Consider the following 27809-nt stretch of genomic DNA (forward strand, 5'->3'; position numbering starts at 1 on the left):
AAGCCAAGTATCAGTCAGGACAGGCCTCAAGTAAGGTAGGCAGAGCAAGTGCTGATCAGTCTATTCAAAGCACCTTTTCCCATAACCAAGGGACACATGAATCTGCTAATTTCTCATAGCTACTCCACATGACTCAGTTCTTGTTCAAGGTCTACATTCTATTTGGACACTGATTTCACAACCAAGGGGGAATTCACACACATCATGGTAAAAGCAGCCCTACCAGCAGTCTCCAGGCATAATTAGATTGCACTGGAGTCTCCAGCACACGGCCATCTTCTAAGTCCTTGCTACTCAAACTGTGGTCCCCAAACCAGCAATATCAGTACCACCTGGGAGATTATTTGACACACAGAACCTCAGGTGCCACCTGGGATCTGAATTTTAACACGATCTTCAGATAATTCACATGTACTTTAAAGCCTGAGAAAGTGCTGCCCTAGACCACAACCACACCTTTTACTATTTTCTTTATTTCAAGGCTGAAGAAACATCCATGTCATCAGGTAAAATTTTACAACACTTCTACATGATGAAAGAAAAAAGGGAAAAAAAAATGAGCTATAAATTATTTTGGGCCCCATTGCCTAGCTTTAGCCCTAACATCTGGTAATTTGATCCATGATCAGCTTGCTCACCTCAAAACACATTGAGAAGTTTTCTTTCCTGAACCTAGTGGAAAGTAAGGACTATGGGATAATACTGACCTAATTAATTTATTGATGAAATTACTCCCATTTCAAAATGGAAAGAAAGTAGAAACAGGCACCCAAAATTGCAGCAGCATTTCAGTAACTATAGTAAAAATGCTAAGAGTAGTACCCAGAAAAGTATAACATATGGGCATTCTCAGGAAAAGCCTACCAAGTTTGGCAAGTTCAAAACTGGGAGGTGGAGTAGGAAAGCAAGTGATTATTGTCTCTCAAGGCTTCACTCCACCGAGACCCTAGTTCATTCCTTAATTCCATCCTTATTCACTTGGAGGGGGGGATCCTTCTATGATGACCAGGGCTGACCCTATGTAGAAATAAACTGTTTGCCTCCATTATTCAGGTTTCATATGGGGTGAGATTAAGGAAATGTGGGATGGTGGATTTACTGAATACATCCATGACTGGTGGAACCTGATGGATTTTGCAATGAACTCCCTCTACCTGGCAACTATTTCCTTGAAGATTGTGGCCTATGTCAAGGTAAATTGGAATGTCTGCTATTTTTCCTACACAGCGATTTTGGTTACATTAAGCTTTTGCACTGAGAGCATAAAGAGTTTTGAGAAAAAGTGATGATGATGATGGCTCAATCCATGTGGGAAATTACCATATAAACAGACATTCTTTCAGTGGTTTGTAAGCAGTGTCCACCTAAGCAAAGAAAGTGGAAAATGGAACAATTTGCAAATGAATCATTAGCTTCTGAGGCTTTCAGGGTAAAAGGGTCTTCAGCTTTCAGTGTTTAAATGCTCTCTACGATGTCCTTGCCAACATAATGGCCCAATGATACTTGCATGGGGCTGGGGCAGAAAATTCACTGAATTCACTATCTTCAAAATCTTCTCTTAATCCTTGTCAACTCATTCAAAGGGGCTACTTTATATATGTCCAATATTATTCTCTCTGTGACATAATCATTAGTAATTCTTCCTCCCTGTGGGGTCATACAAAACAAGACTGTTTCTTCCTAACAATGCTTCTGATATGACATCATCTCTCCCTAACGCTCTGAGTTGTCTCTTCTCAAAGCTAAACATTCCCATTTCTCTCAACTGCACTTCATATAATGACAAGCAGCGGAATCCCAGACACTTGACTACAGGTGGCATAGACTTTTAATAGCTTCTTCCTTGCTCATCACTTCCACCACCAGGATAACCACTCAAGCAGTTGTAAATCCAGCATTTTTAGTATCACCCAACCTGTGCTTCTCTACCAATTCAGATGTATATACATACACACACACACACACACACACATACACACACACACCACCTTAATGCTTTTCCCTCACAATATTCAGCTCGAATTATCCTGAAAAAAACTTTATGTCTGATGTCTTACTTTTGGTAATCACAGGCTCTGAGTTCAGGTCTGGTGCTTATTAAATAATGGGATTGCTGTCCTCCTTGTAGCCTGAGTTAAACTTCTCCATCATGCTGACAATTCAGTCTCCAAGATTGTATAGTCAGTCATGCTTTTTGGCTCTAAATTCCACATTAAGGACTTTTAGAATGGAAATATGGCTGTCCCCCAAATCTCCAACAACTTAGTTTATTTTTGTATCCCTAATATGCATATTGCATAAATTTTAAGACCTTGGGAGTTATGTAGAGCATGCATATTGAATGCAGTCATGAAACATTTTTGAAAGGAGCCCAAGAGTAGGCCCTATACATGTGGTGATCGCTTAACACATACTTACAACTTCCTTAAGAGAAAAAGCTGGTGAGGAAAATGTTTGAATCCCTGGTTAATGTGCCTGGGTGAAATCCATGTCATTCTGGCACTCTGCTGACTAAGTAACACTGTTAAGTAAAGGGAAAAGTTCTTCCTTTGGAAATGGTATTTATACACTGGAGGGACCATAAATTATCAATCTAGAAATTGGTGGGTTTTGTTTAAACAGGAAAGCTTAGAATAAATGATAAAGAAAAGGATTAACATTTGGGGATATGAAAAATGTATCTGTAGATTCTCAACATTAGCTAATCACATGACCTGTCCGACTTTCCTGGAGAGGCTTCCAAAGAGTTAGATACTTCTCCATCACAAAATATAAGGATAAATCTGCTCTATTAAGCTGGGTAAATGCCCCTTAACTGGCAAACACTTTATTCAAAGGAGACCTTTGCCAAGAAGTTGGAGTCCTTCCCAAAAAAGAATTTACAAAGCAAGACAGGCCACATGCAAAATTTGGATTTGCAATGAGAATTTATAAATGGGGATAATCAGATCTACCCATCCACAAAAGTCCAGGCTGGATGACCTTCCCCAAGCAGGCTGAGCCAACTTCTACGAGGCAAAGCCATAAGAACTGTTCCATAGGCTCCTTGAACCTTTTTCAATCACCATTGTACTGAAGCAGTACAGAAGCACCAAGGAATGAGCTGGTTTTAAAGATCCTTTATTTTATTAGAGTGCAAAATTAGTCAACAATATCTATTCCACTTCACATGATCTAAAGCAAGAACCAAAAAGCACACATCAAAGTACTCAAAAGGAGCAAATATACATAAGATTGACCCTTGTTGCCCCTAGATGATTCTACAAATGGAGAATAACCATTCTTTGCTTTTCTAGGATAGTACCACCTAGATCTATTCCACCACTGCCTCGTTTCCATGTGTGCCAAGTAAATCTGGACTATGCTACCCACTGAGTTATGGCCTTTTTTTCAGTCAGTGCTTAGCTAAAGACATAATAACACCTCCCTCAAATTCTTATTACTATTGAGCCCCCACATTGAGCTGTTCCTCCTCATATTTTGCTTTAGGGTTTATGAAATGCAATTTACATCCTTTGAAAGGCAAGAAGGCCAATTTTCTAACTGCATTCCATTTCAAAGGATGTAAGAAAAATCACTTGCCTCCAAGTATTACTAACTCAAGAGTCAGGAGATCTGAATTTAATTCCCAATCTCATACACATGAGCAGGATTACCATAGACAATCCCTCTACCTTTCTGAGCTGTAGATTCTGCCTCTGATAAATAAGCAGTAGATTAAACTAGATCAATGGTGCTCAACCTTTCAAATTTTTTTCCTCATGTTAGCACATCTTTAAGCAAAAATTCACACAGTAATCCAATATATAAAAAAGCCCAAAGGACTGAGTTTGGCTTGAGGAATGAGTCTTCTAAGCCTCCACTTTGGCTTCCACAGTAGCTATGAGATGCCTCCATTAAACCCCCAGGCTCTAAGGAACACAGTTTAAAACCACCATGTTAGATCAGGGGTCAACAAACTATGGTCTGTGGGCCAAACCTGGCCTTCTGCCGTGTCCATGTGGTTGCATATTGTCTAGGGCTGCTTTAGGATTACAAAGGAAGCATTGAGTAGTTGTGATGGGAACCATAGCGCCCACAGAGCCAAAAATATATACTATCTGGTTCTTGACAGAAAAAGTTTGCCAACCTCTATGCCAGATGAGTTCCATGTTTATTCCCTGCACATACATGCTATATCTTTCTCCAAAGGTGCAAAGTGTCTATGTTCAAAGTATAAATTTGCCACGAGAATCATGTTTTACACTTCTGAGTGTTCCACAAATTCAGATTCACCAGCCCATGGGCAGCAGACATCCCTGAGGTTACAGTTCCAAATGAGGAGAGAGAAAACCCCAAATTAGGAGCTATACATGTTCCAGTTGGTGATTTCTAGTTTTAAAACATAGGTCTGTTTTGTTATCAGCAAAGAGATTATCTTTCACATATACCTTAAACCTTTAAAAGCTAATCTATCATCTGTGCTGTGATGTCAACTATCATATAAGTAACATTTAATAGAAATAGTACTAGACTGAGTGTCTGGAGACCTGTGGATTACTTCTTGCTGGCTCTGCCACTGACTTGCTGTGTGATCTTTAGCAAGTCACTCTGCCTATCTGGATTTCTTCCATTTGTAAAACAGGCATAACCATTCCTACCCCTCACAGTAATGCAGTGCATGTTTGTTGGGGGAGGAAAAATGTAGAAATATAAGATTTGGTGAAGAGTACATAAAACTGGTTGGCCACCTACAGTCTATCTGAAGCAGAAGTACAAATGTGGCATGGTTTCTCCAAGCTCCTCTGACAGTGAAGAATATTGGATACACACAAGTGATTTTAACCGCACCAGTTTCCTCAGTTGTTGGAACTGAAGCACATTTTAGAAACGCTAACAATATAATTTGGCCCCCAGTGCAACATTTTCTCAGGAAAGTTGTTTACATTTAGTCCTGAGAAATTGTGATATTTAAATGTGAGCTCAAGGCAATATGCTTCAAATTAAATTCCAGGCAAAATCTACTTCTGTCTTGGGAAGGTAATAAGTAATTCCTTGTATTTCCATAACATCTCCACTTATGGAGTACACAGACTTTTGCATATGGATACAGAATCACAAACATGTGCAGTGGGTAGGAGGCATTATCCTCATTTTATGGTGAAATTAAAAGATACAGGCAGTTTTAAATGACAGTGCCCAAATTGGAGCTCAGATCTCACGATGAAGTCATCTTTCTACAAGGCTACTCCTAATGTGCTGGGAGCCGGAAACCTGGAATGGGTAACCAACCCAATAAATAATGGTTCTTCCCCTCCTTCAAGCCCCTGGTTCTTCATGTGTGCTGAAGGAACATTCTAACTTACAGGGTTGTCAAATGAACTGTAAAATACATCCATACACCACTGTGTGGGGCAGTACTAAATTCATTACCTGAAAGGTTGACATGCCATTTGCAGTAGTGTAGAATACATTACAGCCTGCTAAAAATTCAGCAGAAAGCTCCAGTGAATGGCTCCCTAAGGATCCTCCATCAGCCCCAAACTGCAGTCAGCAAGGGTGTGAGAATGAACACTGCATACCGAGAAGGCTGCGTCTACCCCTTGTCTTTCAGTAACAGCAGGTTGTCCATGGTGCTCAGAGCCCAATGAGGGCTTGAGGAAGTCCATTTGATTTGAAATCTTTAGGAAGCAGGGTGATTTTTCCCCACTACCTTGGGCATACTAGTGCCTCTGTTTCAGTGACACTCCCCAATAATCTGGTAAACTCACAGTTAGAAAATGTCTATTGATAAACCACAGGAGGTTGCTCCAGATGATTGATCTAAAATTCATTCTTCTATGTGTACATCCTAGGTATATATGTGGATGGGAGTGGGAGGAAGAGAGTTGTTAGCAGCACATATTAATTGGGTGGGGCAAGAAAGACAAATAGTGTCATGCATGGGGCCTGTTGCATAATGAAAGCTTGATGCATATTTTGGTGGCTTTGTTTGGGTATGGAAGGAAGGAAAAAAGGGAAAGTTTTATAAATGCTCACTGTACCTCTCATCTTGTACACTTGTTATTTCTTTCAGTATAATGGTTCTCGTCCAAGGGAGGAATGGGAAATGTGGCACCCGACTCTGATTGCAGAAGCACTCTTCGCGATTTCCAACATTTTAAGTTCGTTGCGTCTCATATCCCTGTTCACAGCCAACTCCCACTTAGGACCTCTGCAGATCTCTTTGGGACGCATGCTGCTTGATATCCTCAAATTCCTCTTTATCTACTGCCTGGTACTACTAGCTTTTGCCAATGGACTGAACCAGCTTTACTTCTATTATGAAACCAGAGCTATCGATGAGCCTAACAACTGCAAGGGGATCCGATGTGAGAAACAGAACAATGCCTTCTCCACGTAAGACAATCCCCTTTCCTTTTCTTTCTTTCTTTTTTTTTTTTTTTGCCATTTTTCTGCCTTTTCCATTTTTGTCCTGTTTTCAGCCTATAGCTTCATCACTGTCACTTGACTGTGAAGGCAGTGCTCACTGTGGATCCACCCAAAGGGTCAGAGGTGGAGGAATGTTCTTCTCTCGCTACAGGGTACTAGGAGACGAAGTGAAGTTAGGTGAGGTAGGAAAGAAACAAGCACAGACATGGGATTCCAGGAAGTCATCTAAAGAGTTGGTTCTGAACTACGTTGGTAGCATTACATATTTTTAAAAGAATTAATTGGGGTGAGATAGATAATTCCTCACTCAAAATGTGGCACCAAGGTAATGAAACAGCAAAGCTATTCCTCTGAACGAGTGGCTACCAAAGCTAACTTAACTATTGTGAATCAAGGAAGAATGCAAACATATCTTAATGCACCCCCATTCATAGGTGTAATCTTGAGAGGGGACAGGCTGAAGGTAGGACTAGAATCCACTCTCCTGCTACATTAATTTAAGGTTTCAGGTGGGCCAGGTGGCACCCAGCACTAATTGGAAATGTCCCAGGACACAAGAGATAACTCATGATTCTGTCCACAAGTCCACTGCCTCTGAACACATGGAACTCCTGTGCCTTTGCTTAGTCCTGTCAAGACCTACTTTTCGGGGGACCTTCAAGCCTTCAGAATGGCTTTCATTTTCTGATAAATCAATGCTAAAGGAAATAGACAAGAGAAAACAAACAAGCACATGTCAGGCTGTTAGGAGCTGTCCTGGGCTGACCCTGAACTCAGTGTCCTACACCTTGTGCATCTCCACCCCTACTTCTGGAGAGTGCAACTCATCACTGGTATTCATAGCAACGACCCCAAGGTCATACAAGATTCTTAGTCATTAAACTAAGATACAATTTTTTTCCTTACAACTCCGTAAACCAACACAGTTCAGTGGACTTGGACATCCTGGAAATGTGCTCCATAACAAAGGCCAGAGAATAAAAGGACTGTTGCATTGATAGAGAAAACAACAACAACAACAGCAAAAAACAGTGCTATCTAGCTGATTCTTGTTATTTGTCTCTAGCAGCATTTCCTAAAATGGATTCACACAAACCACAGCTCAGTGGCATGTTAATAGACAGTAGAATGGAATCTATGATTAAACTTCCTGCACTAGGCCATGCTCCTTGTCTCTTTTCCCGAAACTCAGGGCTAAATCTTGGGTGGGAAACCAGATTCATGTGCAAGGAGAAGGGGTCCAAAATGGGTTGACAGAGAGATAGTGCTACTTTGGTTAAGCCAGCCTGGAGTGTATAACATCAGCTTATCAGCTTCCTAGTGCCTCTTGACTAGGAATGACTTCCTCTCCTGCATTACTCTAGAGACAGAACTCACAGCAACCTGTTTTCAACATAGAGAGCAATTGTGTAGTGGCTTGAGCACCAGGAGACTGCATTTGTTCCCATCAAAGTGTTCAACAGAATTAAATACATGAATGAGAGGTGCCTTTCAGGAGGTCAGGTCCCTGCCAATTATGCTCTCATGTGTACTCTGCTGAGGAAATTTATGAAATGCCTCCTTGCAAGTTTGTAGTGATTATTAACACCCCTGTTGCCAACTGACATTTTGCTCCTATCACTTGCCTAGCAGGGACGATTGAAAAGAATGGGCACCTGTCATATACAAAATTATATCTTGGGGTGTCAGATATGAAGAAGCATTGTTATGGAGGGGCCAAATCAGCAGTAATGTTACCTCAACTTTTCCTCTATCAGTTGATATTTTTCCTCCATAAAAGGTTGTTTTCTTTTAAATGCCTCAACTCAGGCATTCATTCATTCATTCATTCATTCATTGAGGCTGAGTCTTGCTCTGTCACCCAGGCTGGAGTACAGTGGCATGATCCTAGCTCACTGCAACATCTCTCTCCCAGGTTCAAGCAATTCTTGTGCCTCAGTCTCCTGAGTAGCTAGGATTACAGTTGCCCATCACCATGCCTGGCTAATCTTTATATTTTTAGTAGAGATGGGGTTTTGCCATGTTGCCCAGGCTGGTCTCGAACTCCTGACCTCAGGTGATCCACTCGTCTCAGCCTCCCAAAGTGCTGGGATTACAGGTCTGAGCCACTGCACCCAGCCTCAGGCATTTATCATACCTGTTAAAATACACGTTACTCAGCCAGGGAGTCAGAAAGATTCTGCTTTTAGAGAAGGGGATAGTTTGTTTATGTACCTAGTGGAAAGTTTGGTACCTGCTTATTGTCATCCTTTTCCTTCTGATTCTCCAGAGATGCCATTGCTTTTCTTCCACATAAAAAAAGAAAAAAACAGGCCAGGTGCGGTGACTCAAACCTATAATCCCAGCACTTTGAGAGGCCGAGGCAGGAAGATCACCTGAGGTCGGGAGTTCAAGACCAGCCTGGCCAACATGGAGAAACTCTGTTTCTACCAAAAATACAAAATTAGCCAGGCGTGGTGGCACATGCCTGTAATCCCAGCTCCTCGGGAGGCTGAGGCAGGAGAATCGCTTGAACCCAGGAGGCAGAGGTTGCATTGAGCTGAGATCCCGCCATTGCACTCCAGCCTGGGCAACAAGAGCAAAACTCCATCTCAAACAAACAACAAAAAAAAAGAGTGGCTATTCAGAATTGGCAGTTACCACATTCTGTTCAATTTAACCAAACTGGCTTTTTTTTTTTTTTTTTCTAGTGAAGGATCAGTTTTAAACAAACGTTGGGATACCAATACAGACAACTTGAGACAGTATTTGTATCTTTTAATCAGTGTAGCTGTGTGCTTCTGCTCCTCAAGAACTGGATCCATACAGCTTATGTGCCATCTGTCCTCCTGAGGTTCAGGAGATTCTAAATTGAATATTTCACGGTTTGGGATGGCATCCAGAAGTTTTCCCTATGACTTTATATTTTGTATTATGTCAAATGTTATGGCAGGGCCCAAATAGCATAGCCACAAGTTTGGTTTATGTGGGCATAAAATTCTAACCAAACTCTAGACATAGGGAGTCATTTGGAGAAAGCCTGTATGTGGTGTTTTAACCTAATAATGTTGATGAGGGAAAAGGGGAGAGGAAGCAAACATAAAGCGGGTAAAGCGTAGAGCATCTTTTATATCTAAGGCGTGGCTTCTTCAGTGGACCAAGCTGCAATGCTGTATTGACATGACAGAGCCTCTACTTCTGTCTCAAAATGGCTCCAAATGATTTCTGTACTGCAAAATAAAACCAAACTGTGGGAAAAAAAATAAAGAGGAAGGAAGGAAGGAAAGAAGGAAGGAAGGAAGGAAGGAAGGAAGGAAGGAAGGAAGGAAAAAGAAAAAAATATCTTTTCTCCTTAGGCATACAATTTAAGGGAAACTCACTGTCCTTGCTGACAACCACATGACAGTACAGCTGGGGGTTTGAGTTTGGTATTGCGTACTGGGAATACGTGGCCTTCATCTGCTGTCAAGAGAAATAATTAGAAAGACATTATCATTCTGAAGGCACAGGACTTGGGAAAGAAAAAGAAGCTAACTTGTTCCAGCCCTCACCTCCTGAATACACCTGGCTGTTTCACAGGCCCTTCAAATACAGGATGTCCACAACTAAATTCCTTATCCCTTATCTCCGTATCTTCACTTCCAATCTATATCCCCTTTAATTCCTCATCTCATTAAATGACACTAACCAGACTCCTAGGAGTCATCTGGGACTCTTAAACCTTCCCTCATGAAACACATCATCAAGTATGTCACTCAGCCCAATCAGTTCTACTTCTGAAATATCTCTTGAATACCTCTCTCTCTTTCACACACACACACACAAACACCCTCCCCCCCCCCACACACACACACACACTCATCCAACCATCCTGGTTCAGGCCTAAATCATTTCTCCCAAGGACTGTGGCAACAGACTCTTGACTGGTCTCTCTGCCTCCAATCTGGTCTTCTCTCCAAACAATCTCCCACCTACTATGCGGAAGTTTCTTTCTAAATGCCCGTTGCATCCTGGCCCCCACTGACTTCATGCCTGCCAGAATATCTGAATCTTCTCCATAAAATCCTGCCTCTTTACCATAACACACAGGGCCTTGGTAATCTGACTCTTGCCTCTCCAGTCTTTTACCGCTCTCCTCCTTTGTCAACATTTTGCTGTTCTCCAACTACAGGAAAGTGTCTTAACCCTTCAGACCTTTGTACATCACATGCCATTCCCTCTGAATGGAATACTCATCCTCACCTAGCCAGCCTGGCAAACTCATACCCATCTTCTCAGTTGATGCCAAAGGACTACCTACTCTAAAGCCTTTCTTACCCACTCTAACCCCACTCTCAGCTGCAGGCTTCTTCTAGAATGTATGTTTCCCATGGCATTCTAAACACATCTCCATTATGTTACATAAACTGTTGTATTTCAGACATTTGTGCCTCTCTCTCCCATTAGACTGGACTCCCATCTTAGTAAACTTTGCATCTGCCATAGAGGGGCCTAAGACATAACAGTGCTCAACATGGCTACTGAACAATTGAGTGAAAAGACGAAGATGACGTCCAAAAGCAATCCTCTTTTTAAGCTTTTTATTTGGAGATAATTTTAGTTACATTGTAATTGTAAGAAATAATAGAGAAATCTGTAAATCCTTCACCGATTTTTCCCAGGCGTAACATCTTGCATAGCTGTAGTACATTATCACAACCAGGAAATCAACACTGATAAAATCCAGTGGCCTTATTCAGATTTCACCAGTTTTCACGGGTATTTAGAAAGAAACTTCCACACATGTGCAAGCCATTTGCAACAACATACATGGGCCTAAGAGTAATCTTGTCTTTAATTATAGATAATCTACTTCTGCTTCTGTCCACCCTGCTCCCCAGGATGACTGAAGTATCTGGCCAGTCGTGTCACTCTGCTGATCCACTTTGAGCTTACTCTCAGCAAAAACCCTTGGCCTTTCTCCTACCTCTCTCATTCTGTACTTGGGCACTTGGCCCAAGAGCAAATCTCTACATTGATCCCTATGTATTTCATCTCATTAGTTCTAGCCCCTTGCTCCAAGGTGTTGAAGTCTTTCTGAGTCTTTATCCTGTCATCCAGTTTATCAGCTTTCCCTCTAGTCTTGTGTCATCTAAAGATCTAAGAAGCATGCCATCGATTTCCATCCAAAGCATTGAAAAAACTGTCAGGCAGGCTTGGTATTCGCTGGGTGGAATATTGGGCAGCTATTAAAATGATACACATGAAGACTCTGTATATACATTAAAAAGTGTCTAAACCCAAAATGTGTAATTTTTAAAAAATCACAGAGATTGGGCTGGGCCCTGTGGTTCACGCCTGTAATCCCAGCACTTTGGGAGGCCGAACTGGGCAGATCACTTGAGGTCAGGAGTTCGAGACCAGCCTGGCCAACATGAGGAAACTCCGTCTCTACTAAAAATACAAAACTCAGCCAGGTGTGGTGGTGGGCACCTGTAATCCCAGCTACTTGGGAGACTGGGGCAGGAGAATTGCTTGAACCCGGGAGGCAGAGACTGCACACAGTGAGCCAAGATGGCTCCATTGCACTCCAGCCTGGGCAACAGAGTAAGACTCCATCTAAAAAAAAAATTTATATACACATGCATACATATATACACACACACACATAGATAGATGTTAGATAGATAGAGCGATAGATAAATAGATCGATCCCAGGCTGAGAGGGTGGCTCACACCTGTAATCTCAGCACCTTGGGAGGCTGAGGCGAGTGGATCACCTCAGGTAAGGAGTTTGAGACCAGCGTGGCCAACATGGCAAAATCCTGTCTCTACTAAAAATACAAAAATTAGCTGGGCATGGTGGCATGAGCCTGTAATCCCAGCTACTCAGGAGGCTGGGGCAGGAGAATCACTTGAATCTGGGAGGCGGAGATTGCAGTGAGCGGAGATCGCGCTATTGTACTCCAGCCTGGGCATCGCATGGAGACTCTGTCTCAAGAACAAGCAAGCAAACACTAGAGAATGTATAAACTATGATTGCAACTATGTACAATTAGATATTCAAATGAATAATCTATAAAGACAAAGGAATGTAAAATAACAATGTGGAAGAGTTAATAATAATAATGAAAATAATCAATATTTACTGAGTGCTAGGAACAGGCACTATTACAAACCAGCTTTTCATGAATTAACTCATGTAATCCTCACTACCATGCTATCAGGTAGACAGTGTTGTTCTTACAGATAGGGAAACCAGAGTACAATGCAGTTAATCAGGCTGTCCCGAATTGCATAGATGGTAAGTAGCAAAGACAGGATTTCAATCCAGGCATGCAAGCTCCAGTCTGTACTTTTACCTAGGGATACAGGTGTAAATCTGGTTTTGTAAAGGTACATAAGATTTGTTGTATACAGCTGCAATAATCATGAATACATGAAAAACTAAATAGGACAGAGCCGTGACCTAGCAGTCCACTGCAACCTTCTTCAAGGCTATTACCATTCATTTGCAGCTACTTCTACTTAATCAGTGGTGATTTCTCCACCCATCATTCAGCCAATATTTTCCTATCTTATTAACATCGATACACATGTAGTTCCCATCAAACACTCTTCTTTTTGTTCTGGTCAGGTCATAAAGGTTCTTACTGGTTATCTCTGGCTTTTCCTCCTAATTCCAGTCCATATCCTTCCCAATGCTATTATCACAGGATGGTGCTACTCGTTTGTACTTTCTTCGGTTATGTGTTTCTCCTGTCATCTTTTATAGACTCCTTCAATAAACATTTCTCCAACAATTCCTATGTACCAGGCAATGAGGATACCTAAGAAGATGGAATCCTTAACCTTAAGAAATTTATAGTCTAATGGGGAATGCAAATAAACAATTAGAATAGCTGCTATTATTAATGTTTACCATATGCAAAGTACTTTAAAGTGCTGAGCACTTTACATGCAGTATGTTAGGTGATACAGTTATGAGGTTACGTGTATGGGCTTCAGAGTCAAAAGAGCTGGGTACAAATTCTACCTCTGATACTTCCTGCCTGTGTGACCACTCTGTGCCTCAGTATCTCATCTGAAAAATAGAAGAACAATAGTCGCTATTTTATAGACATATAGCCAAATATAATATAATCAGCCCTTCATATCTATGTCTTTTGCATCCATGGATTCAACCATCTGTGGATCAAAAATATTTTTTAAAAAATGAATGGTTGCATCTGTACTGAATATGTACAGACTTTTTTCTGTCATTATTCTCTAAATAATATAATATAGCAACTATTTACATGGCATTCACACTGTATTAGCTATCATAAATAATCTAGAGATGATATAAAGTAATGGAATAGGCCAGGCATAGTGGTTCATGCCTGTAATTCCAACACTTTGGGAGGCTGAAGCAGGAGGATCACTTGAGGCTAGGAGTGGATCACCTCTAGGTGTGGGCAATATAGCAAGACACCTGTCTCTCCGAAAACTGTTGTTGTTGTTGTTGTTTGTTTGTTTTTTGTTTTTTGTTTTTTGTTTTTGAGATGGAGTCTCGCTTTGTCACCCAGGCTACAGTGCAGTGGCATGATCTCGGCTCACTGCAAGCTCCACCTCCCAGGTTCACACCATTCTCCTGCCTCAGCCTCCCAAGTAGCTGGGACTACAGGTGTCTGCCACCATGCCCAGCTAATTTTTTGTACTTTTAGTAGAGACAGGGTTTCACCATGTTAGCCAGGATGGTCTCAATCTCCTGACCTCGTGATCCACCCAACTTGGCCTCCCAAAGTGCTGGGATTACAGGCGTGAGCCGCTGCATTTTGAAAAAGTTAGCTGGGTGTGGTGGTGCATGCCTGTAGTCCTACCTACTCAGGAGACTGAGGCAGGAGGGTCACTTGAGCCCAGGAGTTCAAAGCTGCAGCAAGCAATAGTTGTACCACCACACTCCAGCCTGGACGACAGAGAGATCTTTTCTCTAAAAATAAATAAATAAATAAAAATAAACAATCAAAATGAAAAAGTATATGGGAGGATATGTGCTTACATTATACATAAACACTGTGCCATTTTATATAAGGAATTTGAGCATCCATGAATTTGGGTATCTGCAGGAGGTCCTGGAACCAACCCTTTGCAGATATCGAGGGATAACTGTATATGCAAAGCACTAAGCACGATGCTTGGCACATAGTAAGAGCACAATAAATGTTAGCAATTAGTATTTATCCTACTAAGAATCATTGTTGAGATAAGGAAAACTTGAAATTGAAAGAGGCTATGTAACTTTCCCAACGTTATTTAATAAACAGTGGGATCTAAAGTTCTCTCTTAGGCACTCTCCTCTATTGCCTCTACAGTGTGATTTGTGCATTTATGGATAAAGGCTTGGGTGCTATGGGAGCAAAAAAGAGGAGCATCTAACCCAGCCTGTTAGGAAAGGAGTTGGGGCAGGCTTCTAGTGGAGGTGGGGCTTCAACTGAGCCTCAAAGGTCAAACAGGAATTAGACAGAAAAGGAGAAAAGAAGGAAGTAGAAGCTAGAGGTTGGGGCAGGATGAGGGTATTCTATCCAGAAACAGGAGCTTGTCAAAGGCATAGAGGAATGAGAAATAGCAGGTCCAGGGAACTGTAGAATGGGTAAGGATGACACCAAAGGGTCACCTGTGTTGGAATTATAGCTTTTGTTCCATTTAGGCTATCAACATACAACTTGGAAAATATAGGATGATGTCCCTGCTTTCTCCCAACAAGCCTTTAATTCTGTTCACCCTCTAGTTCTTCTTTGCTGCTCTGAATTAGGTCCAGAGGAGTAAATCCTCTCCATACTCCTTCTACTTTTTGAAGGAGTAATTCCTCATCTCAAAGACGAGACTTTCGGCAAATGTTCAGAGGACTGAGTTCCTATCTCTATTCCACTGTACACCTCTTAGCTTTGTGATCTATTTGTGGATGGCTCCCAACATGTGCAAGTTCTCCCTTAACCACCTGGTATGGATTTGTCTTCTGTGCATTTAATATCAAGTTTTCTTGAATCTTTGTGTCTTCAGTCTATGCCCCTTCTTGAGCTAGCAAGTTCCATATGTTTGTTTACTCTCTGCTAAATAAAAATGGACTAGTTGCTTTCTCTAAAATAATCCCTCTTTAAAATTAAAAAGATATTCTACGTTATTAAGATTCTATGGTTTGTCAACAAGTCTTTCCATCCCTATGATGACTTTATTATAGACCCAGCACCAAGTAGTACACCCCCACCACCACCAGTGGTGGCCCTTTAAAACTGAGTCTAGAGGTCACAGAACCTCCAATGATGTCTTACCAGAATATTCTTTTCCACCTCACATGCCAGTCCCTCATTTTACCTGGGCATGCTTTTAAGCGGGCCAGCTTCTCCTGACCACACTGTAACATTTTGAGAAACATGTTGAGACCATTCTCACTACCAACCACCAAAATGGAGGAATGATGTTTCCTGTCCCTCCCCATTTTCCCCTCTTGTACAGTTTTATCTATAAGGTTTCCCTGACTAGAATATCAGCACAGTTGAAGGCAGATTTATTTATGCATGCATGCATTGCTTGTTTATTATTTATTTATTTACTTATATGTAGAGAGAGACAGGGTCTAGCCCTGTCACCCAGGCTGGAGTGCAGTGGCATGATCACAGCTCACCGCAGCCTCAAATTCCTGGGCTCAAGCAATCCTCCCACTTCAGCCTCCCATGTAACTGAGACTACAGGCACACACCACCATACCCGGCTTTTTTTTTTTTTTTAAGATAATGGGGCTTTGTTATGTTGCTCAAGCTGGTCTCAAACTCATGGGTTCAAGTAATCCTCCCAACTTTGTCTCCCAAAGCTCTGGGGTTATAGACATGAGCCACCATGCCTGGCTGAGGGAAGATTTTAAATGCTCAGACTTTTACTTTTAGGGAACATTTGTATCAGTCAGTCGAACAACTAGCAATAAACTCTATCCTCAAGCATAAGCCATTGCAATTTTAATTGTTGTAAGGCTAGAGGTGAATGTAACATCTATTCAGGAGAGGCAACTCATTCAGTAAGACCCTACCAACATATTGATTGCATATTTGCCCTAGTTTATGGCTTTCGTGTTTGTCGGGAAATCAACGAACACTTACTGAATGCATTCTGTGTTCAAGGTCATTCAACTTCCAGGGGCTCTGGTTCCTTAGAATGGCATTCCTACTCACTGCAACTGCTTTTTAAAATTCTGAGCTACAGTCTGCCCTGGCTTCTGTTACCTAGCAGCTGTGCTAGCTGCTTGTGCTATTTACTGCTGGCCTCCTGCCTGCCTGATTGCTGGTACCTAATAGACATCATCAGGTTTTGACTGTGCCCTCCTAGCAGGGGCCAGATTACTTAGCCCCATGTATTCCTCATTTTTCAACCCTCTGCCTGGTTCTGTGATGCACTATATTGCCTGGCCCTGAAAATTTAGGTCCTGTGATAGGTCTGACTTGCCATATTGTCTGGTTCTTGTGCCCTGGCCCCTGAACTCCAGACTCTCATCTTACTATTGATTCTCAGATGCTTCACCAGCTGGCATTTACTTTCACCAAACAAAAAGCAAATTTATTCCTTTTAGGCTATCTCTCCAGCAACGTGATGCTGAAAAGATCATGGAATTTATCTATGATAATCAGAGAAGAGCCACTTAACAAGTTGAGAAGGGCCATGTGCACATTGCTCAGGCAGCCCTGAAAAGGGCCCTTGAGAGTCAGGTCAGTGCAGAGCACAGCCTTAAACAAAATAAACTAGCCGTTATTGTGCAGCCTGCTGAATGCAAAATTGTCAATGGGATTGGAATCTTCTCTACTTTAATCTAATGATAACAGTAATAGTAATAGTTTACATGTATTCATTCACTTATTCAATAAATGTCATTTAGTGCCTATTATGTACCAGCTACATGGTAGCTATATGTCTCTGCCTCCATAGAGCTTATATTCTAGTGGAGAGGGACAGAAAGTAACCATTTAAACCAAAAATCACTTAATATAATTTTATGAAGCTTCAAGTGCTACAAAGAAAATTAAATAAGGCAATAGGATAGAGAATAACTGATGGAGCTACATTAGGTAGAGCAACCAAGAAAAGCCTCTCTAAAGAAGTGACATTTGAGCTGAGACCTTGATGATAAGAAGGCAGCTGTGTAAAGATCGGGGGACAGACCCACTTTCAGACAGAAGGACTCTTTTTTTCTTTTTTTAAATTTATTTTATTTATTATTATTATTATTATGATTATTATTATTATTTGAGACAGAATCTCGCTCTATGGCCCAGGTTGGAGTGCAGTGGCACGATCTCGACTCACTGCAAGCTCTGCCTCCCAGGTTCACGCCATTCTCCTGCCTCAGCCTCCCGAGTAGCTGGGACTACAGGTGCCAGCCACCACGCCCGGCTAATTTTTTTGTATTTTTTAGTGGACATGGGGTTTCACCGTGTTAGCCAGGATGGTCTCAATCTCCTGACCTCATGATCCGCCTGCCTCGGCCTCCCAAAGTGCTGGGATTACAGGCGTGAGCCACCGCGCCCAGCTGACAGGGGACTCTTTAAAGCACCTCTCACTCACCTCTAAAATGAACCAAAGAACAAATCCCTAAGACTCTCAAAATACGTTGTGCTCATTAAGAACAACACATTTCGAGCACACTGAAAAATGCATCCATTCTTAAAGTAACATTTCTTATGCTCTGCATGACTTCCATAGGCTTGGGCAATGGCTAATCTCTGCCGCCCACGAGCTGGCTGCATTTTATTGCTGTATTCAGATTTCTGAATATAAAGCAAAAGAAACCCTAGACACCAAAAGCATATCATTGCAGTTACATGTTTGGATGTGAAGACTAAGAGAGGAAATAATAATTTGAGAAGCCATTAATATAGTGTTTTTGGAAGGGCAGACAGACCTAAATTTGAGTTCTGGCTCAAAACTTACTAGTTAGGTGTCCTTGGGCAAGTCATTCAATCTCTGAATCTCTGTTTCCTCATCAGTAACAACAAAATTTTACAAGGATCATAATGATGATGTATGTATGTAAAAGTACCTAACACGCTTATAAGTTTTCTATAATAGTTGAGTTCTCAATAATAAAAGCCTCAATAATAGTTGGTTAATGTATCATTGAGAATTATCTGTATAAAGTGTTAATTTGAGAATCCTCAAGCTCCTCCATGCAGTTTAGAGCTATCTGGGTCCTGTGAGAGCCACAAAAGAAGTATCAGAAATGGTAATTTGTTCTCATGTTCACTCAGCCAGCAAATGCCAGAACTGAGATTCTAACCCAGTGCAATCTAACTCAAGCATCATTCTCCTGCCTCAGCCTCCCAAGTAGCTGAGACTACAGGCACCCTCCACCATGCCCTGCTAATTTTTTGTATTTTTAGTAGAGACGGGGTTTCACCGTGTTAGCCAGGATGGTCGCGATCCCCTGACCTTGTGATCCGCCCACCTCGGCCTCCCAAAGTGCTGGGATTACAGGTGTGAGCCACCACGCCTGGCCTCAAGCACCATATTCTTAACCACAGTACTTATTGCCTCTGTGTAATTAGAATGGTAAAAAAATAACATGGTCTTAAGACAAAAGAGAAAGTTTGGTAGAGGAAGTAGCTGTTGAAATAAGCCTTGAAAATTTTTAGGCTATCCATAGACTGAGAAGAGGGAATGGTATTTCAAGTAGAAAAGCAAAGCATAAGACATAGAAGTGGAAACAAACAAACAAATGGACATGGATGGTCAGTCTGTGTAAGGGAAGAGCCCAAAATATGTGAGATCACTAATCTATCAGTCACAAATCTGGCAGCCCCTTCATTAAGCAGATCACCTTTCATTTTCTCTCTCTTTTCTTGCTCTTCTTAAAGAATTAACTAACCTGCTCTTTGATCTCTCTTAGGCTCTTTGAGACTCTTCAATCACTCTTCTGGTCTGTATTTGGCCTTTTAAATCTATATGTCACCAATGTGAAAGCCAGACACGAATTCACCGAGTTTGTAGGAGCTACCATGTTTGGAACATACAACGTCATCTCCCTGGTAGTGCTACTGAACATGCTGATTGCTATGATGAACAACTCCTATCAGCTTATTGCCGTGAGTAGCTTTGCTTTACAAGGGTGCTTACTTTCTTTTCAGGATGGGGCAACATTGGCATGGAGTCCATTAGAAGCTCAATGAAAGAGTTCGTCTGTCTCCATTAATTTACATTAGCTTTCCTAGTTGTTAGAGTGAATTATTTCTTTCCAATGCAACTGAGTTTGGACTTTCAGTCTATAGAATCTTGATCATCTAATATAAGTTATTCTAGTGAATAATATTTTCTAGCTACTTATTGAAAATATTTCTAAATTTCAGAATCAATTTTCTTGCCTCAGTGGAAAACTCGGGGTTTGAGCACAATTTGGCTACAATGTGTCACCTCACTCATCTCCAGGGTTAATTCAGCTGATCTGGTTCTCTAGCCAAGAGAGCCCTATCTCCCGCTTCACTGCAAACATCTCCCTCCGAAAACTAAGAATCACATTGACAAGGATGGTCTTCTCAGAGAGAGACAGAGAGGGGAGGGGACTACATTTTTTCCTATTTAAAAAAATAGAGATGGGGTCCTGATATGTTGCCCAGGCTGGTCTGAAACTCCTGGCCTCAAGTGATCCTCCCACCTCAGCCTCCCTAAGTGCTGGAATTACAGGCATGAGCCACTGCACCCAACCAGTGGCTATTTTTCAATCAAGTATATATAAGTAACTGCACTCCATTGTGAGGCACTCTTAAGTAGAGTCCATTGCTGAATTTTTTTGCGCCATCGTGTTACCATTTAGATCAGCAGTGTTTATTACCCTAGACTAGAAATAGTGACAATGTAGGATACAGTATCAATTCAGTCCCTGCCCTAGTTTTTCATGTCAAAGTAGCTATCTAACCTTAGCTTATTTTATTTTAATCTGCGTGTAATTCCTAGAAATTGAGTTTCGGCAAAGGAGTCCTCATTACCTGAGGTCTGATTTAGTCAGGCATCAGTAAATTTAGATGTGTAGTTCCTACTATAATGCTAGAATACCCACTCTGGATCAGTCTGTTGCTGAAAGTTTTTGCTGTAGCAGAGAAAGTACAAAATAAAAAAACCCAAGTCTTGTTTTCCTTTCTAGATGCTATTTCTCAGATTTGGTTTGCCACTGAGGAGTTATTTAGCCTATAGAAAAGAAGCTTAAATTATGTGTTACATATACATAGATTAGATATATATGTATATGTATATGTGTGTGTGTGTGTGTATATATATATATGCATATATATATATATATATATATATGCGCACACACACACATATACCCATACATACACATTGTCCACATCTTAAATATTATTAATAGTGAATGTGATCCATTTCCACTAAGAACAGAACCAAAAAGGAATGGAGCAGGAGGCTTTTGAGTTACCTATTTGGGAGAAATTCCTAACTATAAATGGCAATGTAATAAATATATTCTCACAGGTGGGTCTATAGAATTTCTGTTATTGGAGAATTTTAAAAATTAGGATATAAAATTGTCTGCTAGGATAGTTTAGATAGTAGGTATTTAGGCGGTAGAGAAGGGAGAGGAGTGTAGTGGAAAAAAAGATTTGAAGTTAATAAATCAAGGACTCTAATCCTGGCTCTGTGGTTTATAACTGTATGTCTTTAGTAACTTACTTTCCCCTCTTGAGCCTCAGTGTCATCATCCAAAAAGTGAGGGTTTTGAAATCAATAGTTTTTAATATCCTTGCTAGCTCTGGCATCCTATGAGTCTGGGTGCCTACAGATTAACAAGATAGGCTAACAAGGTCCTTTCTAGCACTGAAATTCTGTTCTCCTATTGCATTTGAAATGCAATATAGTTCAGTTCCATTCATTCATTCCCCCTCATTCAAACAACTAGGCCAAGAACTCTGAAATGATTTATGTTCACTCCTAGTCTATCTCTATAAGGTGGCAGGGGTAGGCATGGAGTCTCAGGAGTTGACTTTTCTATCCCCTCTGCTTGGCATTCTATCCTTCACCCCTGCCAAAGATGGCAATATTCATGCAAAGGTATTTGTAGTTTTTTCACTGGGTGTCTGACAGCTGATTTTTCCTTGTGACAGTAGAAAAGGGAGAGATTTTCTTGTCACCTAATGCAGGGCTGTGGTCCTTCTCACTGAACTCAGTGACATTTTCTAGGAAGGGTGAAAATAATCAACTCCAGTTCTCATCACCACCTGCTGGTAGTAAGTTTTGTTTTAACGCCACCTACTGCTGCACCCAAAGAAAACACATTGGCTTGGGAGGGAGCCAATGGTAGCTAAATGGAGTCTATACCATCTCATAAATCTGAAGTCATGGCCAACCATTCTGAATAATATATTTACTGCTGTTGGATCCCATGGGGTGTTTTTACCATTTTTAAGTGGATTCAGTGGGATCCAGTGGGATGCTGATATCAGACAACCTGATTCCAAAAATATCTGGATCTGCTTAAGTGATAAGGACCAGACAGTAGATTTAATTTCATTTGCAACATCTCTGCTTCAGTACTGAATGTAATTTTTACAAGGTCCTTGATATAGGGAGGAAGATTACAGAAAGGGAAACCACTGAAGACAAATTTCTCCTATTATAAAGGTATCACAGGCTGATTCAGTCTAGGTAGGGACTGAGTTGTCGACATGCCTCACTATGAATCTAATTTGTGTACATTCTAGGACAGTCCTCAAGAACACCAGGTAATACCAATCCCTTGAAGGGTTAAGCTCTTTATCAGTGTTCCATGCAGGATTCAGAGCTGCTGGTGATGTGAATATATGGCTCTGTAGCAATTTGTATTTCCGTGTCAGAGGAGGCTCTACCTCAGTGTGTATAGAGTTATCCTTAAGAAACAGTGAAGCAGGAATCACTCCAGACCTGTGCTCTGTGGTCCCAGCATCAGCAGGTGAAGCTGGCCATATTGTATATTATTGTTATTGGCAATTAGCAGTTATTTACTTCTCCTTTTATTCTTATATCTCCCTCAATCTCCTTATTACTCCCAATGACATTTTAAAAAATGCATCTACCTTGTCACTGCTGTCCTTGATGTATAGGCAGAAGCTCCATCAAGCAAAGCTGCCCTCGGTGCCATGTTAATCAGATTCATCCATTTAAAAATATTAGGTGGAAGAGATAAGATCAGTCCCACAAAGTTCATTACCTTAGGCCCTATTCCTATCCCCTACCCCACCCACAATGGCATCTCTGTTGCCTAAGATTAGTCCTCCCAAAACATAGTGCTCATAATGGTCTGTGATAAAGCCTCATTCAGCAAGTTAATAAGAACCCTTGGTTTCTTTGGCTGCTGTGGAGTATTTGCTCTAATGCTGAAAATAAGTAAACAGCACTTGCTTCACTGAGCCACAGCTGCTGGATGGCTTGGGGAGAGTCCAAATATATGTAATTGGTTGTCTCCCTTAGGGTGGCAACATTTGGAGGCCCAGATGATGAATGGACTCTCCCACTGCAGAAGACATTCATGCAAATGATGACATTCATCCAAACAAACCTGGCACCACAAGATAGGAGGCAGGACTAGAGAGGGTTGTTGCATACCATCTAAGTGCCAAGAAGGGCAGGTGGTCTCTCCACCCACCCCCAGTCATCTAGGACCAACCTCAGATTGTCAAAGCAGAGACTTTCAAAGCAGAGACTCTCAAAGCAGCACTTCACACACAATACCATGATTTTAACACTCTATCAGCAGGACTGATAACCAACTGCTACACACTGATATGGCTACTCAATTGTTAAAATATTGAAACATTTCCATACCAGTTGGTAAATAGCTGTCACTCCAGCTGTTCCTTCTACGACATACCCAGACCTCCCCACAATCCAGCAAGTAAAGGGTAACATCTGGAACAGCTGGTAGAATCTAGGACCCTGTTCCAGCACCATAACTGGCCTATATTTGGATTGACTGGTTTCTTAAACAGTCTGAATATCACTACAGTAGGCAAAACCCTAAAATGCTCCCCCTAGATTTCCCACTCTAATAATCAAGACTATTAATATGAAGAGATACCACAATTGTGATTACGTTGTATTATGTGGCAAAAGGGATTCTGCAGATGTAATTGAGGTTAGTATTCAGGGAGATTATCCAGGTAGGCCTAATCTAATCACATAAGTCTTAGAAGCAGAGTTTTCTCCAACTGGTAGCAGAAGGGAATGTCAGTGTATTAGTCTGTTCTCATGCTGCTACGAAGAAATACCAGAGACTCGGTCATTTATAAAGAAAGGAGTTTTAATTGACTTACAGTTCCACATGGCTGGGGATGCTTCATTAATCTTATAATCATGGCAGAAAGAAAAGCACGCAGGTCTTACATGGTGGCAGGTGAGAGAGAGTGAGAGGGAAGCAGGAAGAGCCCCTTATAAAACCATCAGATCTCATGAGAACTCACTATCATGAAAGCAGCATGGGAGAACTGCCCCCATGATCTAATCACCCCCCAGGAGGTCCCTCCCCCAACATGTGGGGATTATAATTTGGATTGTAATTCAAGATGAGATTTTGGGTGGGGACACAGTCAAACCATATCATTCCATCCCTGGCCTCTCCCAAATCTCATGTCCTTACATTTTAAAACACATTCATCCCTTTCCAACAGTCCCCCAAAGTCTTAACTAATTCCAGCATTAACCAAAAGTCTAAGTTCAAAGTTTCATCTGAGACAAGGCAAGTCCCTTCTGCCTACAAGCTTGTAAAATAAAAAAAACAAGTTAGTTACTTCCTAGATATAATGGAGGTATAGGCATTGGGTAAATACACCCATTCCAAATGGGAGAAATTGGCCAAAACAAAGGGGCTACAGGCCCCATGCAAGTCCAGAATCCAATAGGGCAGTCATTAAACCTTAACATTTCAAAATGATCTCCTTTGACTCCATGTCTCACATTCAGGTTACAATGATGCAAGTGGTGGGCTCCCATGGCCTTGGGCAGCTCCACTTCTGTGGTTTTGCAGGGTACAGCCCCCCCATCCTGGCTGCTTTCACAGACTGGTGTCGAGTGTCTGTGGCTTCTCCAGGTACATGGTGCAAGCTGTCAGTGGATTTACCATTCTGAGGTCTGGAGGATAGTGGCCCTATTCTCACAGCTCTACTAGGCAGTGCCCCAATGGGGACTCTGTGTGGGGGCTCCCACCCCACATTTCCCTTCTGCACTGCCCTAGCAGAGGATCTCCATGAGGGCTCTGCCCCTGCAACACACCTCTGCCTGGACATTCAGGTATTTCCATGAATCATCTGAAATCTAGGTGGAGGTTCCCAAACCTCAGTTCTTGTCTTCTGCCCACCTGTAGGACCAACACCACATGGAAGCTGCCAAGGGTTGGGGCTTGTACCCTCTAAAGCCATAGCCCAAGCTGTACCTTGGCACCTTTTAGCCATGGCTGGATCAGTTGGAAAACAGGGCACCAAGCCCTTAGGCTGCACACAGCAGGGGGTTCCCTGGGCCCAGCCCAGGAAACCATTTTTCCCTCCTAGGCCTCTGGGCCTGTGATGGAAGGGACTTCTGTGAAGGTCTCTGAAATGCCCTGGAGACATTTCCCCCCATTATCTTAGTGATTAACATTCGCTTCCTCATTACTTATGCAAATTTCTCCAGCTGGCTTGAATTTCTCCCCAGAAAATAGGTTTTTCTTTTCTATCACATTTTCAGGCTGCAAATTTTCCAAAGTTTTTGTTTTGTTTTGTTTTGTTTTGTTTTTTGAGATGGGGTCTCACACTGTCACCCAGGCTGGAGTGCAGTGGCATGATCTCAGTTCACTGCAACCTCTGCCTCCTGGGTTCAACCGATTCTCCTATCTCAGCCTCCTGAGTAGCTGAGATTACAGGTGCCTTCCACCATCCTTGGCTCATTTTTGTATTTTTAGTAGCGACAGGGTTTCACTATGTTGGCCAGGCTGGTCTCGAATGCCTGACCTCGTGATCCACCCTCCTTGGCCTCCCAAAGTGCTGGGATTACAGGTGTCAGCCACTGCGCCCAGCCCAAACTTTTATGCTCTGCTTCCTATTGAATGCTTTGCTGCTTAGAAATTTCTTCTGCTGGATACCCTAAATCATACCTCTCAAGTTCAAAGTTCCACAGATCTCTAGGGCAGGGGGCAAAATGCCACCAGTCTCTTTACTAAAGTAAAGCAAGAGTCACCTTTATTCCAGTTCCAAATAAGTTCCTCATCTCAGCCTGGACTTCATTGTCCATATCACTATCAGCATTTTGGTCAAAGCCATTCAACACGTCTCTAGAAAGTTCCAAACTTTCCCACAGTCTCCTGTCTTCTGAGCTCTCCAAGTATTTAAGAAGTTCCAAACTTTCCCACATTTTCCTTTCTTCTTCTGAGCCCTCCAAACTGTTCCAACCTCTCTGCTCATTACCCAGTTCCAAAGCTGCTTCCACATTCTCAGGTATCTTTACAGCAGCGCCCCACTCTTGGTATGAATTTACTATATTAGTTCATTCTCACGCTGCTATGAAGAAATACCCAAGACCAGATAATTTATAAGGAAAAGAGGTTTAATTGACTCACAGTTCTGCATGGCTGGGAGGCCTCAGGAAACTTACAATCATGGCAGAAGCCACCTCTTCACAGGGCAGCAGGAGAGAGAATGAGTGCCAACAGGGGAAATACCAGATGCTTATAAAATCATCAGATCTCATGAGAACTCATTCACTATCATGAGAACAGCATGGGGGAAACTGCCCCCATGATTCAATTACCTCCCACTGGATTCCTCCCATGACACACGGGGATTATGGGGATTATAATACAATATGAGATTTGGGTGGGGACACAGCCAAACCATATCAGTCAGCGATCTGGAGCACAAGGAAGATTTGATGTGCATTGCTGGCTTGAAGATGGAGTGGGGCAAGTAGTAAGAAATTCAGGCAGTATGCAGGAGATGAAAGGGGGCCAAAGCTCTCACTATAGAAATGAATTCTGTAAACAACACAAATGAACTTGGAAGCAAATTCTTCTCCAGAGCCTCCAGATAAGAGCTCAGCCACATTAAGACCTTAACTTCAGCCTTGTGAAGGCCAGTATGACTGGAGTGGAGTAATCAAGGGAGGAGAGGGAAGTAGGAGATGGAGTCAGAGAAGTAATGGGAGTGAGTGACAAATCACCTAGGGCCTCATGGACCATTGGAAGGATTTGGGCTTCTATTCTAAACATGATAGGGAGCCATGGGAGGGTTTTGAGCAGAAGAGGTACATGATCTAACTTGTAGTTTAGTAAGATTGCTGTGTCTGATTGGGAATAGACTAGAGTGGGATAGGGGCGAAGACAGAGAGACCAATTATGAGACCATTGCACTAACCCAGACAAAAGCTGGTGGTGGTTTTGGCCAGGGTGGTCATGATGGCAGCAATGAGAAGTAGTCAGATTCTGGATATATTTTGAACTAGATCAGATGTGAAGTGTGAGCAAAAGAGAGTAGTGAAGAATGTCATCCAGGTTTTTTGATCTGAGTAACTGGAAGGGTGCAGTTGTTCATTACTGAGATGGGGAAGTGTAGGAAAGGAGCAGGCCTGGTGGGGGAAGGAGGTGAAACAAAGATCCAGAGTTGACTTTTAGACATGTGGAATTGGAGATGCCTATTACACATCCAGGTAGAGGCATTGGGTAGGCAGTGGTCTATAGGTCTAGAGGAGAGTTCCAGGCTGGCAATAGAGATTTGAGAGTTACCAACATATGCGTAGTATCTAAAGCTATGGAACTAGATGAGATTACTAAGGGAGTGAGTGTAGAGAGAAAAGAAAAGAGATCTAAAAATGAAGTCTGGGGCACTCCGATATTTGGAGGTTGGAAAAATGAGGATGGATTATCGAAAGAGACTGAGAAAGAACAGCCAGAGAGATGGGAGAAAAATCAAGATAATGTGCTATATTATAATACTGTATTATTCCCAATATGCTAGTAAGTCATATGCTAGTAAGTGGTACTGTCTGGATTTAAATTGAGGTAGTCTAACCCCAAGACCCACGCACAGAACCTCTACACTATCATGTCGACACTTACCTTGAGATCAAGAAGCACCTGAAATGCACTTTCACTACAAGGGCCCTGACAGAACTTCTTTCCTTTCCTCATTTTATCACAACTCTGAACTGTTCAGTCTCCTTGTCCTATCAGTTCCAGGGATAAAAGGGCTCATTATAATCCTGAGCCCAATATCTGCCCTAATTTCTTCCAGGATAAGAATCACTGATCCTTCATCAACATACCTATTGTCTGTATCTCAGCTCCGAAGAGCCATCTCTTAAGAAAACAGAACAGCCGGGCGCGGTGGCTCAAGCCTGTAATCCCAGCACTTTGGGAGGCCGAGATGGGCGGATCACGAGGTCAGGAGATCGAGACCATCCTGGCTAACACG

At 41.9% G+C, this 27809-nt stretch overlaps 1 protein-coding gene across 1 annotated transcript in view; it reads left to right on the forward strand.

The window, feature by feature from the left end:
• The window catches only part of TRPC5 (transient receptor potential cation channel, subfamily C, member 5), a 326052-nt gene that overhangs the window by 239325 nt on the left and 58918 nt on the right, over positions 1 to 27809 (forward strand). Inside the window, exons 5-7 of the mRNA XM_011953532.1 lie at positions 1054 to 1193; positions 6056 to 6378; positions 19280 to 19475. Of these exons, the coding sequence (XP_011808922.1) occupies positions 1054 to 1193; positions 6056 to 6378; positions 19280 to 19475 (659 nt within the window). The remainder of the gene's footprint in view (positions 1 to 1053; positions 1194 to 6055; positions 6379 to 19279; positions 19476 to 27809) is intronic.

The sequence above is a fragment of the Colobus angolensis genome, unplaced genomic scaffold (genome assembly GCF_000951035.1).
Source record: "Colobus angolensis palliatus isolate OR3802 unplaced genomic scaffold, Cang.pa_1.0 Scaffold366, whole genome shotgun sequence".
In the NCBI taxonomy this organism is placed as follows: Eukaryota; Metazoa; Chordata; class Mammalia; order Primates; family Cercopithecidae; genus Colobus; species Colobus angolensis.